Source organism: Nannospalax galili, unplaced genomic scaffold (genome assembly GCF_000622305.1).
Source record: "Nannospalax galili isolate Female #2095 unplaced genomic scaffold, S.galili_v1.0 scaffold762, whole genome shotgun sequence".
Classification (NCBI taxonomy): Eukaryota; Metazoa; Chordata; class Mammalia; order Rodentia; family Spalacidae; genus Nannospalax; species Nannospalax galili.
In genome coordinates, this window is record NW_008350126.1 from 3,958,870 (window position 1) to 3,977,875 (window position 19,006).

General features: G+C 47.3%; 1 protein-coding gene across 1 annotated transcript in view; it reads right to left on the bottom strand.

The window, feature by feature from the left end:
* The window catches only part of Syk (spleen associated tyrosine kinase), a 74,293-nt gene extending 56,791 nt beyond the window's left edge, over positions 1-17,502 (bottom strand). The window contains exons 1-2 of the mRNA XM_008847352.3: positions 17,429-17,502; positions 2,032-2,488 (exon numbers count right to left, since the gene is read on the bottom strand). Coding sequence (XP_008845574.1) covers positions 2,032-2,445 — 414 coding nt within the window. The 5' untranslated portion in view covers positions 2,446-2,488; positions 17,429-17,502. The remainder of the gene's footprint in view (positions 1-2,031; positions 2,489-17,428) is intronic.
* Between the last annotated feature and the right edge of the window lie 1,504 nt (positions 17,503-19,006).

Genomic DNA, 19,006 nt, shown 5'->3' on the forward strand with positions numbered 1-19,006 from the left:
GTTATCAAAACCTGCAGAAGTGGACTCCTAAAAGGTTGAATCTACTGTGTGCAAATTATAGCCAATAAAGCTGATTTATAGGATTAGGGTAAATGGATGGCTTAGAACACAGTCAGGAGAGGCTAACTGAGACCCTAAGTACACAGTACTGCACTATCTATAAGACTTAATTTAACAAAGACCCTGATCGAGTAAAAAGAATCACTAGGCATAATAATCATAAACTAGGCATTTGAAGTAATCTTTATGTATCAAATAACAAGGCAGAAAGCAAAAAGCATACATCTAAGACATTCGAGAAGAAATAGTTAACACCTAAGTTCAATCAGGAGATGGACAACCAAACCTGTTAGTTCTGGACACCAAGAGCTGTTACAAACATGACTGGGCTGAGGATGGAGTTCGGCGATAAAGTGCTTGTCTGGCACGCTTGAGATACTGGCATCAAGCACCAGCACTGAAAAGCAAAACAAACACACAAAGCCAGACATGGTGGCTCATGCCTGTAGGACCAGCTATTCAGGAGGCTGAGGTGAGAGGGGCACTCGAGCCTACCCACTCAAGGTCAGCCTGTACAACACAGTGAGTTCCCAGCTCAAAGAAGAGGATGAGGAATGAGAAAGAAGAGAAGGAGGAGGAAGAGGAGGAGGAGGAAGGGAGGAGGGAGGAGAAGGAGAAGGAATGAGGAGGAGGGAGGGAGGAGGGAGGAGAAGGAGAAGGAATGGGGAGGAGGGAGGGAGGAGGGAGGAGAAGGAATGAGGAGGAGGGACTTTGAAAAGGTTAAGAAGATGGACATGGTGGCTTGAGGCCAGCCTGATACATATAGTGACTTCCAGGTGAGCTGGGACTAAGGAAACCCTGTCAGGAGGAGGAAGAGGAGGAGGGAGGGGGAGGAGGGAGGAGGAGGAAGAGGAAAGAGGAGAAAGGAGGATGTCTGGGTAGCTTCAGTTGTGGACTTGACATACCTAGGAAGAAAGAACCTCAACTAGGACATTTCTTCTATCATAATAGCCTGTGGCCATGTCTGTGAGGCATTATCTTGATTGTTGGTCCACTGTGGTTGGTGCCACCCCTGGGCAGGTGGTCCTCAGTTGAATAAGAAAGCAGGCTGGGCACATGCCAGGGGAGCAAACCAGTAAGCAGCTTGCTTCCTCCACGGTGTGTGCTTCAGTTCCTGCCTCCTGGTTCCTGCCTGACTTCCCTCAGCAACTGTCAGTTGTAAGAGTAAGATGAAACAAATAAACCCTTCCTTTCCCAAGTTGGTTTTGGCCAAGTGTTTTATCACAGCAATAGAAAGTTAACTAGGACAGAGGAGAAGGAAAAGGAAAAGAAGAAATGGGGAGGGGGAGGAGAAGAGAAGGAGGAGGAGGAGGAAGAGAAGGGGAGGAGGAGGAGGAGAAGACAATGAAAATGTGTTGACAGAATGTAACTCACCCTCACCTCTGCAGCCTGAGTGGAAATTTCTCACTATGTCCACGTGTACACACACACACACACACACACACACACACACACACACACACACACAATTTAATGCCCTTTACTGTGGAAAACCCAGCTCTTGTGGAGTCTACTCTGCAGCTGCGTGGCACACAAGGTTAGGACAGACAAGTACTGAGCATGGTTATCAACATCACTATCTATAAACAACAGAAGCTGTTCCCGCCACCAGTACAGTTTAATGACGGCACGCAGCAGGAGGCACCAGGCAGCTGAAATGGTGACACAGCCCCTGAAAATGCAGAAAGCTCTGCCAGAGTTAGGCAGTTGTGAAATCCAGGGCCTCTAAGTATATAGCAAGATCCTGCTAGATAAAGAGAAAACAACGCATGCGTATTGACCGCTAAAGGGCCCAGCAAAGCCTGCAAAGCCTACATCGCTGCTATGCACTGACTTCCCTACGAGTGAGGAAGAAAGGCTATTGTAAAGAATGGAGGCACCACTGCCCAGGCCTGCAGGTGAAGGATGCAAAGGATGCTGGGTGGATTAGAGGGCCCCATAGTCTCAGGGAGCATGACTAGCCAGGCCCACCTGCAGGTTCCAGGTCTGCTTCACATATTCCCTGATGAGGTTTTCTTTCAGGTCCTCAAAAGGCCCGGTCTTGGGCTGCACCCCTGGGGGCCGATTTAAGGGCTTCTTGAGGAGGCAGACGAGGCCATCGGATTCCTGGGAGTGGTATTGGCAGAGGTCGGCAGGACTGGCATGGGTCCTGCCACCAGAGATAGCATAGGTGCCATTGAGCTCCCTCTCAATGGTGTAGTGGTGTGCCTTCCTGTTGTGGGCCACGGACAGGGCAAATCCGCCCAGGTAATTGCGGCTCTGGCGCAGCAGGTAGAGCCCATCTGTCATTCCTCCCTGGACCAGGTAGTCTTCAGCCTCCTCCCGAGTGATGTTGCCGAAAAAGTAGGGCAGGTGGTTGGCGCTGTCAGCCGTGTTGCCCGCCATTCTTCCGCCCCTTCAGGATATGAGGAGACACTCGGGAAAGTACCTGGGGACAACAAAGGTGGGAGAACCTTGGTCAGGGACCCAAGCAGCAAAAGACACTGGCTAAGCCCGTGAGAACCGTCTCTAGCCAGACACATACCCTTTCAGCTCAGAATGGATGCAACACATACATGAACTTCCCAATGTGTGGTCGCTTCTGCTTATTAATTATCACAGTTTCCCAGCACCTACTGTGGTTAGTTAACCAGATCTGTGGCCTTTGACAAAAGTGGCTCAATTCACTATTTTTTTTCTGGTGGGGAAAAAAGAATTCTAAGAAATACACAAAAAGAAGAGTGTATAGTTGTGACACTATGCTCAAAGGCATCCCTGAAGGTGGACAGTGGCATGCGGGGCAGAACCAGCAAGAGTTCAAAGCCATGGATGGCCCTGCAGAGGCACAGATCATGCTAAGGAAAACCCATCTTTTTGCATCACCACAAAGTTCTCTCTTTCCCTCTCTCCCTCCTTTCCTCGCCTCCTTCTAAGGCTGGCCTTGAACTCAGTATGTACCCAAGGATGGCCTTCAACTTCTGATCCTTCTGCATCTACCTCTTCAGTTTGGGATTAGAGGCAGGTGCCACAACACCCAGTTTATGTGGTGCCAGGGTCAAACCCAGGGCTTTGTGAATGCTAGACAAGCACTCTAAGGCTGAGCTATACCCCCTGCCCATGGAGGTGACTTTAAGCAGACAAGTACTGCAGTTAAACCCCGGAGAGGCTGAGGGTCTCATTACTATGGGCTCTCTCGCCTCCCACTGGGGTGGAAAGAGCAATAAGTGACTCCATGACTTATAAAAAGTGGCATCCTCCCTAGATCCTCTCTCTGGTCTAGGGCACAACTAAGAGAAGCAGCCAGACCCCTTGTTGATCTGGCACTGTCCCCCACTGCACACCTAAGGGGTCACTGGGTAAACGTGTGAGGAGCCTGACACAGAAAGATGCTGCCTGTGACAGGAACATATACCACAGAAAAGGAAAGGAACACATGGATCTATTTGTGAACAAGAAAGATACAGACCACCAGACCAGAAAGTACCCAAAGAGGTATGGGTTTAAGTCAAAAGAGTTAGTCATCTGGAAAGGAAGAAAAGGAAGCCATCCATTCATCTGAGGAGAGAGCACTTGCCCTCAGTGCTTTCTTCAAGTTACTGCCTCACACAGCATACTGTAAACACGCATCACATACACACGGCATGTATGCACTACACATCATATATACATGCTGTGCATCATACACATACCATGCACCATAAACACATACACTATATACATCACATATATCACACACACCACACCATCCACACATACACTACACACCATATATACACAAATACTACATACTATAAACACATACCATACATACCACACATCGCATACATACCACATCACCTACACTCACTACACACCATAACATGTACCACATGTTACATCCACATGTACCATACACCATAAACACCACACATACACATACACACATATCACACATCACACATACATACATAGTACAGTATGGATACCACATGTTTATACATATGCACAAGCACACATTACATACTATACATACACACATAAAAGACCATATAACATGTACTACACATCATAAACACACACTATACATACATCATCCATACATAATATATACCACTCATCACATACACATATGCCACACACCATAAATACATATCACACATACACATACTATATACCACACATCATACACATAACACACATCATATCATATACCACACACCACACATGCCACTCATAATAAACATACATCACACATATACATATACCACATCACACACATCACACACGCCATTCCACCCACACATGAATCATACATCATAACATATACCACATATCACATACACATACATCACATGCCATGAACCCATAGCACAAATTACATGCATGCTACACCACATACACACACCACACATGATATAAAACATACCCTGTGAATGGGCCATACAACAACACACATACCTCACACTACACATAACACAACATACACACATACCACACATCACACATATACACACCACATCATATACACACCGTATACTATAAACACATACACAACACACACCTCCCACTGCACACTAACACAGCACACACCTGTCATCCACATATTGCACAAACACTCATCTCGCACAAAGATATACACACAGATATAGCATACATCATATAGATACTCCCCACCACATGGTTACATGAAACACTTCTCAGCACAAACTGTCCTCCATGTGGCTGCACAGTCCAAGGATGCCATGTTGGCACAGGTAACATAGCACCCCAACACTGCACTCTGGGGCAGCCTGAGAAGGAGAGTTTTGTTGTAGTCCAACAGCACACATAATGTTATTCTTGGTGCTTCTCCTAACATTTGACCAGTCTCTAAAATTTCATCTCAGCCGTCACTCAACAGCCCTGAGCCTTCCCCTCACAGTCCATCTGTCCTGTCACTTCCCCTCTCCCTCCACCTCAGCCAGGCACTCCTCAGCTTTCCTATGTCGCACTACCCCAGAACTCTGATAATCACAGGGGCCTCCGATACCTCAGTTCCCATCACCCCAGTGACACATGCTGGGTGCTAATCCACCTGAGTCCAGAATGTTCTCCTGTGTTGGGGAGGTGCCCAGTGAGAAGCCTGAGGAACACACTCTCTCAGATGCTGTTTCCAAACCACTCTGTGTCCATGACCTCTGCCTGCTCTCACTGCCTCACCTCCTGCCCAAGGCCTTCACCTGCGGCCTCCCACACCTCTCCTCCACTCGCTGCCCACTTCCTCCCTCTTCTCCTGTGGTCCAGACCCTCCCTCCAGCCTGCTGGCCCTCCCTGCTGTGAGCCTCATTTCTAACCTGCCACAGGCTGTGAGCCTCATTTCTAACCTGCCACAGGCTGCTGGGTACCTCCTCTGGCCTTTCCTTGTCCTCGTACTCTCTGTCTCTCTACCCCACCACTCTCAGGCCTCCCCACAGAACTGCCTCAGACACCAAACACTGCACAGGCTGAGACTGGGTCTTTGGCTGCTGTGTCCCCACAGACTCCCACATCTCCGCCCCGCCCCCCTTCATGTAGACTTATCCATCAGTAGCTCCAACTAAATCAAGTTTTAGGAACATTGTTTTAAATAGAACGACAGCAAAACCTTTATAATTCATGTGACTCTTAACCACATTTTTGTTGTTGTTTGAGACAGGGTCTCCCTGTGACCCCGGCTGGCCTGGAACTCACTACGCAGACCAGGCTAGCCTCGATCTCACAGAGCTCTGCCTGCCTCTGCCTCCCAAGTGCTGGTATTAAAGGTGTGCGCCGCCACACCTGGCTAGTATATGTTTTTTAAACTTACTAGTTTGTCACTGACGTTTCCTGCAGTACTGGTGCCTTTATTTGCACCCCTGCGGGAGGGCACTGAGAGACTGCGATGAGACCTGGGTGCGGCATTTCCAATCCCTTTGGGCGAACACACTAGGTCCTCCTTATGCCTTGATTTTGTTAGCTAATTAATTTTGTGTTTATTTATGTGTGTGTGTGTGTGTGTAGGTAATTGAGCCTATGCACACAAGGAGGCCAGAGGAGGATGTCGGGCATCCTGCTCTATCACTCTCTCTACCTTATTCCCTTGAGACAAGGCCTCTCTCTCTCTCTCAATCTCTCTCTCTCTCCCTCTCTCTCTGATTCTCTCTCTCTCTCTCACTGTAACTGGAATTCATTATTTTTGGCCAGGCTAGTGGCCAGCAAGCCCCTGGATCCTCCTGTCTCTATGGCCCACAACACTGGAGTTATAGGTGTGTGTAACCAGACAGCTACACCTGGAATTTTATGTGAGTTCTGGGGACTGGAACTCAGGTCCTCCTACTTGTACATGCTGAGCCATCTCCCCAGTGAAGTTTATTTTTCATTGGTATATAGTGTGGCAGAGTGATGGTCTGATCCATGTTACAATAAGTGATTATCAATTGGGCTTCTGGAACACTCATCACCTTAGATATTAGTTATTTTTATGATGAAAACCTTCAGATTGCTTTCCTTTAGCTATTTGGAAGTGAACAATGCTTTACTGCTGACCATAGTCACCCTACTGTGAAACACAGCTACAGAACCTACTTCTGTGATCTCACTGTAACTTTGTCCCATTGATCAGGCTCTTCCTGTCCCCACCATAGTCCTCTGCCTCTGGGAACCACCATTCTGCAGGGTACATTTCGGCCTTCTTCCCGATCAGGCAGCCCCTTTCAGTTTCTGTGGGAAGGAAAGGGCTCGCTGTCAGCACTGCCATGCTGGGCAGTCCCCTTCCGTCTGACCATCTGACTTCTACACTGCAGATGAAGTGCTGACTTGAGGGAGGAGGTGCCTTGATGTCTGTGGTGGTGGAAACCTGACCATAATAACAGCTTCCAGCACATTCCTGGACTACTTGAGACACAGACATCATCTTCAGTGTCCGCAACCCACCCCCCATGCATTTTTTTCCAGGACTGGCCTCCCTACTGCCTCCATGGGGCCTCATTGTGGTCTCTACCCTCTTCCCTAGGCTCCCTTGGAAGAACATGGCCACCTACATTCCAGTCACCAGCCACACAAGACTGCTCTCAGCTCTGCTTTGCAGACATTGGCTCTCACCTACACTGGCAAATCCAGATGTTAAGTTTTTGCCAGATGTTGTGGTACAAGCCCGTGATCCCAGCATTTAGAAGGAAGAGGCAGGGGCTGCAAGTTCACGGACAGCCTAGGCTACATAATGATTTCTTAGGCCAGTCAGGACTATATAATGATACCCTGTCTAAAAAAACAGACAGATAGACAAGCAAAACCAAAACCAAAACCAAGCCAAACTAACCAACTGCACTAACCTTGACACAGACGAGAATCATTGGGGAAGAGATTTTCAATTAAGGAATCATCTAGATCAGGTTGGCCTGTGGGCATATCTGTAGGGAGTTTTGATTGTTAACCCAGGTGGGAAGACCCACCCTGCCTGTGGGTGGCACCTTTCACGGGCTTGGCTCTGAACCATGGAAGGGTGAAGAAAGCCAGCCGAGCAAAGCAGCGGCGAGCAGGCAAGGACCAAGGTGTGTATCCTCTCTGTGCTCTTGACTGTGCACACGATATTTGGGCTCCTGCCTTGACTGCCCTGTAGGTATGGTCTGTAACCTTGAATTGTGAGCCAATAAGCTCTTTCTTCCCTAAGATGCTTTTTAAAAAAATATTATTAAAGTTTGTTAGCATTTACAAAAAACTACAACATATAGAGGTATTCAAAGAATGAAAAGACAAATCAAAATTCAGATTTCCTCCAGCCTTACTTGGTCCTCCTCTTTGACCCCCATCCCTGTCTACTTCCTACTTGACAAATACAGGGAACCCAAGACGATCACATCCACATCACATCGCAGACCTCTTCCCCGGACTACAAGGTTCTCCTTGACCTGACTTGGGCCACTCCAGCTGAGTCTCGCATGCTCTTCCAGCCCTCACATGCCAGGCCTATACTGTCTGGGCTGTAGCATTTGTCCTGATGACTTCCCTCCTACCGAAGCCTGTGGTCTCAGTTCCCATCATCCCCTCAGGTGCATCCTCATGACCTGATTTTAGGTGTCTGCCTCTGCCCACCTGCACTGCCCCCCACTCACATCTTCACTAAAAAGTATATATTTACTTTATGGCACTACTATAACTTTCCCCTTATCCTAAGAGGTAAGCTTCAAAGGTCTGGTCATTTTAATGGGCTTGCTTATGTTTCAGGGTTTACCAGTTATCCACAGAACATATGCTCAATGGATGCATGCCACTCTTTTCTTTTTAGTTTCTACCACGAATAACACAAACACTAAAAGCCCGGTGATGTGTACCCAAAGGATCCTAGAGATCAGCACGCCAGCTGTCTAGAGGTCCAGCCCTTTGGCTGTGTTGACGGAGTACACATCATCACATCTTGTACAAGCTTATGGCCTCTTATGGGAACCCTCTCCCACATGCTCAGTGATTTAGGCAGGAAATGCTGTCTCATCAGATTCCCCGTCTCTTCTCCTTAGGCCTGGTCCTCCTGATATTCCCAGGATGCCATTCATATCTGCTGTTCCCAAATACCTTCCCAAGGCCTGCCCACAGATGACACCCCAAATCAACGTGCTCTTCCTGTTTGGCAGTATTTCCAGAGCACCGTAGCCTTCCCACTTGGTGTACATAATTTCATACTGCACAAGCTCCTTTTCAAAGTGCCACCAACTTTGATGCTGCTGCCACCATCTCCTTGTCTGTGCCAGAGGTCCACAAACTCAGCTGTGGATGACCCCAGCTGCCCAGCATCTGCCTAGGCTTCTGAGAATGAGAAGTTTCTCTTCTACATGTGGTCAGGACACCTTCCCCACCCTCTATTTACATATGTGGACAGCTGCATTACCACCCCACCCACCACTTTCTTCCAGCTGTTTCTGTCCAGGCCTTCCATTGCATCAGCTCAGAGCTGCTCAGCCTGGACACTCTTGACAATGGGGCTGGACCAACCTCTGATGTGAGTGTTTGTGGTGGTAGGGAATTCTCGTCTTCTTGAAGTGATTTAGCAGTATCCCTGCCCTCCGACCACTAGGTGCCTGTGGTACCCTATTCCCCATCATGAAAACCAAAAGCCACCTCCAGACATAACCAGGTATCCCCCAGGGCAAAGGTGCCCACAAATGGAAATCCCTGAGTTGGTTGCTGTGGCCTGACCACAAATCTGATGTGGTCCCATCTCTCTGGTTTTATTCTCTTCATCAATACATTAAATGACTGAATAGTCCCTTATCTAACTGGTTATCATCCTAAACAATGAGCAGATGTAGAGAGAATTCCTCCCCTGGGGAGACATAAACAATGCATACCCCTTCCTCATAAGGTACAAGGACAAACCAAATACCATTCTGCCAAAGTTCACCCTAGGGAGCCAATGAATTCATTAGGGTTACTTACAGAGCTTGTGTGAGGGGTTATAGGCTTCAGAAGCATGGATGATCCTAAAGCAGGCACACTGGAAGGTCTGTACCCAGCATGAATGACTACTCTATGGCTGTATAGATGGAGCCTCCTTCCCCTAGTCTTCCCCAGGCTATACACTCTAGCCTCTCCCTGAGATCCCAAGGCAAAATTACATAAAAATGGCTGGGAGAAGTGGCTGGACTATCAGGTGAGGGTCCAAGGACCCTTCTACCTCTGTCTCTGAAGTAAGGTCAATAGTCCATGGCCCGCTCCCGATGGCCTCTTGCCAGCAGGCACAGCTGATGGGATGAAGGTGGTGGCTATTTTTTCTCAGAGGATGGTACTGTAGAGATGACAAGAGGCCTGTGAGGGGCAGTTGGGTGTGGCACCTTCTAGCCTAGGAGGCAGTAAAGCTACAGTGTAGAGCAGAGACAGAGAGCAGCCTTCACTGGTGTCCCACAGAGCCCTGTGTGACCCTGGCACCTGTGCACCCCAGCAACTGGCCTGTGACTGAGGAAGACATACTACCAGAGTCACTGTAATGCTTCAGTTAATGGAAGGTGGGATACCACGGCAACTGGCACCTCGTGACAGGGAGCTCCAATTAGAGAAAAGGCCTGGGTCTCATGGATGTAAAGAAGGAGGACAGAAATCCATGAGTGTCAGAAGGGCATGCACTCACCAAACAGGGACAGGCATACCAACATGGAGACCATGACAGTCCTTTTTTCCCCCCACATACCCTCCCCAGTGCCAGTCAGGTACTGATTGGGTGTCATTTTACCTCATAACACTGTACAGGATAGGTCCAGAAAGCGGCCATGCTTCCTTCACAGGCTTGGCTCTTGTTAGGTTTGAGATAGGGGCTAATCAGACCACATTTCCCTGCAACCTAACAGATACTATCAGGCACTTTACCAGAAATATATCTGGGAGTCTGTGATAGGCTCTCTCAGGGCCCCTGGACTTCAGAAATGCCAAATCCCAGAGACTTGGCAGCTCTCTCTGCGTCTCTCTAGCTAAAACAGCCTGTCTTCACAGTAAGTTCTGGGATCCCTGCTGCTACAGGGAGAGATCAACACACTGAGCTTGTGAAGCAGGATTCTTAGGTATCTGGATTCCAGGGGAATCACAGGTGCTTGGAGACCTCCACCGTTGACACGCTAAGGCACATGAGCACCCATCCAGTGAATTCACCTATGTGCTTTTCCTTTTTACCACCTGCGTTTTAGCCAGTGGAGAAAACGGAATGCTTTGAGGAAGCTGGGTACCTGCTGGGCAGTTTTCCTTTTTCTCTGCTAGCCCTGAACATGCCCACCAGCAGTCCTCAGAGCCCGTAAGATGAATTCTTGTGGAGGAAAATGGGCTGGTACATCCTTATGTCTCCAAACTGTCTGTGTTCAGTTGCACTGACTCGTGTGTACACATGTGTGTGTATGTATGTGAATTAAAAAATATATATGCATGTGCATGTGAAAGCAAGAAGCTGATGTCAGATGTCTTCCTCTATCTCTCTCCACCTTACTTTATGAGACAAGGTCTCTCACTAAACCTAGAGCTCACCAACTGAGCTAAACTGACTGACTAAGGAGTTCCAGGAATCTGCCTGTCTCCACCTCCCCAGTCCTGTGATTACAGACAAGTGCAACATGCCTGATGGTGTTGGGAATGTGAACTCGTTCTCTTGGCTTGCACGATGAGCACTTTACCTAGGGAGCCATCTCCTCAACCCCCACACTAACTCCTGAACTTCCTTTCCCATTAAACAGTCACATTCTATCTCTCCAGCTAGTCCCAGGACTAAGGCTGACTAAGTCCTTCAATATGTACCAGTATTGTGAGCTATCACCCTATCACCTGTGCAGCTCTGTCTTATTAGTCAGCAAGCAGCTCTATTGTGGCAGGACACTAGCTCAGCCTGCCTTCGTAAGTACAATGTTTCTGATAGCCACTGAGATAAGTAAAGAATATCATTTCTCAGGACAAGTAGGTGTGGATACTTAGATCCTGAAAAACATGTCTAAAGAGTCAGACGACAGAGGTAGCCAATGCCTAACAAATAGTAGAATGAGCTGCTTAACAAGCAATGGGCTAGGGAGTGAGTGAGGAGAGAAGCACTAAGTCTGGGCTCTGGCAGAGTAAGGATAAGCTTTCTGGTATTCAGGGTGCAAGAGAGAAGGCAGAACTGAGGTGAGGAAGAAAGATGCTGAGACACACATCTATGGTATGTTCTAGAACACTGCCAGCCTCATCCCATCTTTCTCCACCTCCTCATCTATTTGTACACAAAGGCCAGAGGAAGGACACTCTGCCTAGGTCCTGAAATGCAGCAGGAAACTAGCCCAGAACTTACCAACTATGGGAGCCAGGATGAGAGTTGAACTCCAGTGCACTGGTTAGTTTACTGTCACAAGCATCAGGCCCCCCACCTCCTCACAGTATCATTTCTGTCTCTCTTTTCTCCTCACTTTATTTCATCCGTATTAGTACTCTTGACTCTATTCTGTTCCTAACGTATGAAAGCAAATACAGTCACTTACTGAGATGTGCATGAAGCCAAACATCGCTTTCTGTGACAAGCAGCAGTTACTCTTTATAGAGATGCCATGAGCCTGGCATTTGCAAATTTTCATTTATTGTCCTGCTGGGAGATATAAGGTTAAAATCCTTGTGATCCTCTGACTATACTTTTGTCAGCCAGACAATACACAACCTTGTTTTAGGTGTGGGTCTGCTTAAAGAAATATTTCATATCTATTGTCAATACTTAACACTGAACACTCTTGTGTTTTTAAGAAGCTTACCTGCAACGTGGATTTAGTTGATGAAGCTCATGGCAACTTTTTTTGTGCCTAAAAATGCTAAGCATCACTTTAGCCCTATACTTGAGACTATTTTCAATAGGGACATCAAGAAAAAGTATAAGAAACACTTTTAAAAAGTGTCTCTAACCAGAATACATGAGACCCAGTAGGGGGTGTCAGGGGGGATGAATGGGAAGGGGGAATCTTAATTTGATTAAGAACCATTGTATGAAATGCACAAAAGCTCAATAAAAATATTTTTTAAAAAGTGGCCCTAAGTAGACCAAGGAAATTGGTACTGTTTATTTATACTGTGGGACAAGAAGGCAGAGGTCACTGTCTTGGTTAGTACTGTCAACCTGACACAGCCTAGAGCATCTGAGGGAAGCTTTAACTGAGGGATTGCCTTGGTTAGATTGGCCTGTGGCATGTCTGTGGGAGATTGTCTTGACTGTTACTTGATGCAGGAGGGCCCAGCTCACTATGGACTGGCTTCATTTCTAGGCAGGTCAGCTGGGCTATACAAGAAAGGTAGCTAAACTTGAACCCATGAGCAAGGCAGCAAACAGTGCTCCCCCGTGATTTCTGCGTTAAATTGAATTCCTGCTTGAGTACCTGCCCCGACGTCCCTCAGTGATGGACCTTGACCAGGACTGTAAGCCAAATAAACCCTTCCTCCCCAAGTTGCTTTTGGTCATAGTGTTCTATCACAACAACACAATGAAACCATTTAGCACATGCCCACAAATAATGGCAAAAGTGCTCTGATTGATGTGAGAGTTGTGAATGCATTTTAGTGAGCAGTGACTTCTTTTGTGTGTGTACATGTGGAGACCAGACGTCAGCCTTGGCTGTTGTTCCCCAGACGCTGTCCACCTTGTGTTTTGAAACAGAATCTCATTGACTTGGAGCTCATGACATAGGCTTGGCTGGCTGGCCCCAGTCCTGAGATTACAAGCATGCACCACCATGCCTGTTTTTGACTTTTTTTTTTTAAAAAAAATGCATGTATTCTGGGGGGTTGAGCTCAGTTTTTGTGCTTGTAAAGTACATACTTTTCTAACTGAGCTATTAACTCAGCCCCAGCAAATAGTAATTAATTCTTCTCCCTTCTCCCCTTTCTTCCATGCAGAGACCCAATCTCATTCACAAAGACACATAACACTTCCTTGGAGGATTTTTTTTTTTGAAAAAGCCAGTAATCTGCATGTTAAGACTGTGTTCATATGGGTACAGCTTTCATTTATTAAACGTTAATTTTCAAACTTTTGGGGGGGGTCTTTTTGAGACAGGGTCTCCCTGTAGCCCCAGCGGTCCTGGAACTCACTATGTAGACCAGGTTGGCCTCGAACTCACAAAGATCTGCCTACCTCTGCCTCCCGAGTGCTGGGATTAAAGGCGTGCACCACCACGCCCAGCAATTTTCAAACTTTTTAGCTGGACATGAACCATAACTGAAGAAGAAGCCTGTCTCTTGTGCCCTTTTCCCATCAGCCTCTGTATCCTTGTTATCAAAGGATAAAGGAAACCTGTGGGTCAAGACTTTGGGCCATGTAGACACCACCAGAGCATGACTCCTGCAGATGGGGCTCCCCACCTTCTCTAGCCCCTCAACTTTCTGCAGAAACACTTCAAAAAGTTCTTAGCCATTTATCTTGGCTGGTGTTTCTATCACTTCACCACAAGAGCTTGTGGGGTCATGTGGACTGTGGCTGGAGGAGCCAACTCTCTGGGAAAGCAACATTGGAGGGTAACCTCTGCCCAATCTGGACCACATAGGGGAACAAAATCAGGAAGATGCAAATGTAGGTTTATCATACTTGAAACCACACAGCCACCCCAATGCAAAGCAGCAGCCCACTCGAGTGCACCTGGGAAGTTTCTTTGCAGCCTTAAGATAAGGAAATTAAGTGCTAGGACTTCATTAAGGAGAAAGATCTCCTCTGGGGGTTAGATTAGTTTTCATAAACAAAGAAGATGAGCCAGCCTACAGGGAGAATCAATCTGTTTAGGGTAGGCAGGGGTAGGCTGGCAAATGATAGAGAAATAATAAAGGAGAGGAAGGGGCCACAGAACTACCAAAACCCCCCTCATTTTGCAACTGATTGCCAGCGACTGCTCTGCCTGGGGCTGTGGGCACTCATAGGCTTTCTATTGTCGGGTCTCACCGTGAGGACATGTGGGGACAGCTTAGGGCCTGAACAAGGAGGAATGGAACCCAGGGCACCCTAGGCCTTAACTACCAAGGTCTGTTTCTTTGGTTTTGTTGGCAGATATGGGGTTGTCCTCTGGAAGGTCATCCTGTGGGGTCTAGGCCCTAGTTTTCCCTGTGCCCCATGCCTGGGTGTCACACTACATAGGCACCTGATCTCCCAAGGGGGAGCCGTGCCTCTCATCCCCCACCCCATTCTGGACTATCAGCATGTACAGAGAAAGTCTCAGAATTTAGAGGCATTTCAGAAAGAAAAGGCTCACCCAAGGCTGCCAGTGTCATTTCAGAAATAGAGACGGCTTGGAATTTGTAAATGCACCTCTTGATCCTTCAAAACTGAATTTGTGTGCTGCATCTTTAGAAGTTGAGAGTGCTGAACACAGATTTTGACCGACTCTCAGCCATCCTCAGTCTCCACAGGAAAGTTCCCAAGCTTGTCTCCACACCCACCCAGACAGACACCATTAACACAAGTCACAAAGGATGCCTGGTGGCCACAGAGTGTGCAACATGTTCTCTTACAAACAAGGAACCAGCTAGCCTAAGTGCCAGCCCCTTTCCAGTCCCTCATGCATTTACATTTTTTGAGATTTATTTTTATGTTTTTAACTATGTGTATGTATGTGTGTGGAGTGGGAATCTGTACGTGGGTGCAAGTGTCCAGAAGAGCTGGATCCTCCAAGAGCTGGAGTTATAGGGCATTGTGAGAAGCTTGATGTGGATGCTGAGACTTGAACTTGGGTCCTCTAGAAGAGCAGTATGTGCTCTTAACCACTGAGCCATCTCTCCAGGCGCCCCCCCCAACGCATTTAATTTTCCAAATCTAAATCATAGGTTTATTCCATGGCCCTACTGACTAGATATTACTAAACAATCTGCAAGTTAAAGGCTATGCCATAGAGAACACGAATGTGCTTATCTCCCTGACAATAGGAAGTCAGAAGAAAGTTTTGGAATGAAAGGAACAGCGACCTAGTCAGGCGCTCTCCGGCCTTCATCCTGAGGATTGTGTGCACTGCGGTTCTCACCTGTACTTCTCACCTCTTACGGTGACTGGCTAAAGCCACCTCCAGAGGCAACACCTTGCAACCAGCAGCCTGTGAACAGTGACAGCCCTCCGCGCCAGAGCTTCTGCACTGTCAGGGCACCAGACCCAGATATGCTTCGAGAAGAGGGGTCCTGAGACCAGCTCAGACGCAGTGAGGCAGCCAAAGGACAGGAAGTCGGTAGGAACACTTCCCCTGGTGATTTTCAATAAGTCTAACACTTGTAAACTTCTGCTAAAAACCAGTGTTTCCTTCCCCAAAGTGATCAAAGAGTAGAGCAGGTTGACCACCTACCCCGCTGGACTGGAGAGTGCAGCGCTGAGCACACCTGAACAGCCCCTTGGCACAGCAGAGACGTGGACAAGATAGGACCATCTAATCCCCCCCCATTTGCTATGACGAGCCTGGGGTAAGAGATGGGCTCTCGGTTCTACTCAGGGCATGGCCTCTGAAGCCCATCTCCTCAGCCTGCCTCATATAGGTGGGTTCACAGGGGTAAAGACTCACGGGGGAATGGTTGTTGAGACAGCTGGCCTTGTGAGTAACTAACACCTGGCAATTGCCAAGGTCACCTCTTGGCAATGTCTCTCTCATACCCTCTTGAGCAAAAGAGATGGGGCCAAGCAGCAGCCAGTGGGTTGAGGCTGGTATTGGGTCTAAGCAGGAATAAGGATAGCTTTCCCACTGAGCAATGTCATCTACTGTGTTGTGGGGCCACCTCTCCCCAAAGTCTCCACTGGCGGAAAACACCCAACCATGGGCTGGGGGGTGTGGCTCAGTGGGTAAAGCATTTGCTGCTCAAGGATAAAGACCTGAGTTCAGATCCCATGTAAGTCCAGGCATGGAATTGCACATCTGTAATCCCAGTGCAAGATGGGAGGTACAGACTGGAGAATCTTAGAAGCTTATGGGTCAGGGAGTCTTATATGCAGCAGTGAACAACAAACAGGAAGATGAGGACTCACATTTGAGGCTGTCCTTTGACCTCCACATGTACACCATGTCATGTGTGCACCAACACACACACACACACAATACACACTCATCTATATGGACATAAATGTACATCTCTCTCATATACACTCACATATACAGGAAAAATATACCAGCAACTGACCAAAGACCAGATATTTCACAGTGGAAATATCTCCTAGCTCTCACTGCCCTCATCTTGGGGCAAAGCACCCAGGGCAGGGGAACAGCAATGTGATGGCATTCCTCTGAAGCCCACCCCAGGCTCCAAAGAATCTTCCTCCCAGAGGATCCCAGCTGGGTGGCCTGGCCCAAGGCCGCAGTGAACAGTTGTGACCGCAGCCAGTAGACTCCGTTTCCGTTCAGGCCATGGGGGCCTGGCTGAAGGCATCAGCTTTCAGGCCTTATTCTGACTTTGCCATTAGCCTACCTCATTAGCACAACCTACACAGGCCCCCAAGAATGGCTGAAAAAGCCAAAACACCCAGTTTCAGCACAGAAGGACGCATGGAGGGGCCTGTGTTAGGAAACCGCCTCTGTTTTGCTGAACGTGTAAAAAACTCATCATCATTTTTTCCCCCTAGCCAATTAAAATATAAGGCGGGAAACTCATGACTGTAAAAATTTCCCGAAACATGTGATGGTCTCCTGAGATTTCCTAACTACCTATGTAAACGCAAGATACAGATTATATCCAATGCTTGGAGAAAGTGGCAAAGATTATGAATGCAGGGGAGAAAGATGGGTTTGTCACATAAGAACTGCAGAGAAGAACCATCATCATCATCAGCTCCACAGTTCAAGACAGGCATATGTAGCATGGGATGGTGTCGCCAGGGAAGCACCCACACTCACACACAGGCAGAGCAGCCCTCCCATGTCCACCCACAGAGAGGCCTGGGTCACCGCTCCTGATACCTCTGATGGCTGCAACTCTCACCTACCTTCTTATCTCACAGGAGCTCTGGGGTCCCAGGCACCAGGTGGCATGGAGCACGGGGCGCGCCAAGCTGGCGGGCTTTGAAATGGGGATGGCTGCCTGGGAGAGAAAGCAGAAGAGAAGCAAGCGAGGGTTTCTTGCTGTAGGTTGGTGTTGGTAACTAGGGAAGTGGCTTTTCCTCAAAGTGTCAGCAAGCAAGACAGCCCAGAAAGCAGAAGTGAGAGGGCCCCAGTGGGAACGGCTGCTTGTTAATTTCATGTTCAAATTAATTAATTCATGTTAGCCTGGGAGGACATGGATTCCACCCAAACATCAACTCGGGCGGCCAGTGGTGCCTGGTGAGAGGGGCTTCTGTTCACCAGGTAGGACATGCCCTTTCCTACGTGTCCTGGTGAAGCATGTACACCAAATTTAGGGTGTATCAAATTTTCTTCTCTCTCTTTTTTTCGTTTACCATGTCTGAAGATTTAATAATTCTGTTGAGAATTTTAAAGGCTCAAAGTGGGTTTTGTTGATTTTTGTCTATTTTCTCTTTTTTATTTTAAAGAGTTCCATGTTATTTCTGTTCATCTTTTCATTTAATTTGCTCTAATTTCATGTAGTTTTATCACTTGAGATTATAGATGATTTACTTTATGTATTTCTTTAATCTGTCATTATGGCTTGAGTGTGTCAAAGGTTGGGGTTCTGGAAGCTTGGTTTCTTATGTGAAATCTGAGGTGGCAGACCTTTAACATGGAGGGGCTAGAGTGAGGGACCTAGTTCACTGGGGCACCACGTTTGGAGAAGATGAATGGCTGTCTCAGGAGTGAAGTAGGTCTCAAGGAATGGGTTGGTTATTCTGAGAGTGGATTGTCATAAAGCAAGGTCATTTCTGCCTTTGGTCCCCTCTGCAGGCACTATCACATCACATTCTTCTACCATGTGGGACCACCTGCTGTGATTGCACGGAACCTGAGGCCCTTGCCAGATGAAGCTGCTTGAACTTAGATTTTTCAGTCCACAAACTGTCAGCCAAACTAAATTTCTTTTCTTCATAAAGTACTTTTTCCAAGGCATTTTGTTATAGCAATGGACTAGGGTATATGTGCACTTAGGGCTAGGAATTTCCCTCTAAGCACTATTTTGGCTACATCCTCAAAACATTATAAATTGTATTTTCATTTTTATGCTGCTCAAAATATCTGGGGGAGTTCTTCTGAGACTTCTTCTTTGAGTCACAGGTTATACAGACATACACTCCAGTTTTCAACTGTCTTTTTGTTTTTGATATGTAGTTTAATTTTGTTGTGTTCTAAAAATAATTCACATGGCTTTTTAAAATGTAAACTTCTTAACCCGTTTTCTGAGAATGTACTTTATTTTGGTAAATACCCCACATGAACTTGAGAAGAACCAGTCTTCTGTTAGAAGACTGGACACTCTATAAACATCAGGTTGGTTGGCAGTGCTGCTCAGGCCTTTGTCCTTATTGGTTTTCTCTTTGGTCTATCAGTTACAGATAGAGAGAAATTGAAGTATTCAGTCAAAACTGGATTTGTCTGGTTCCCTTTTTGGTTTTGTCAGGGTTTTACCTTATGTG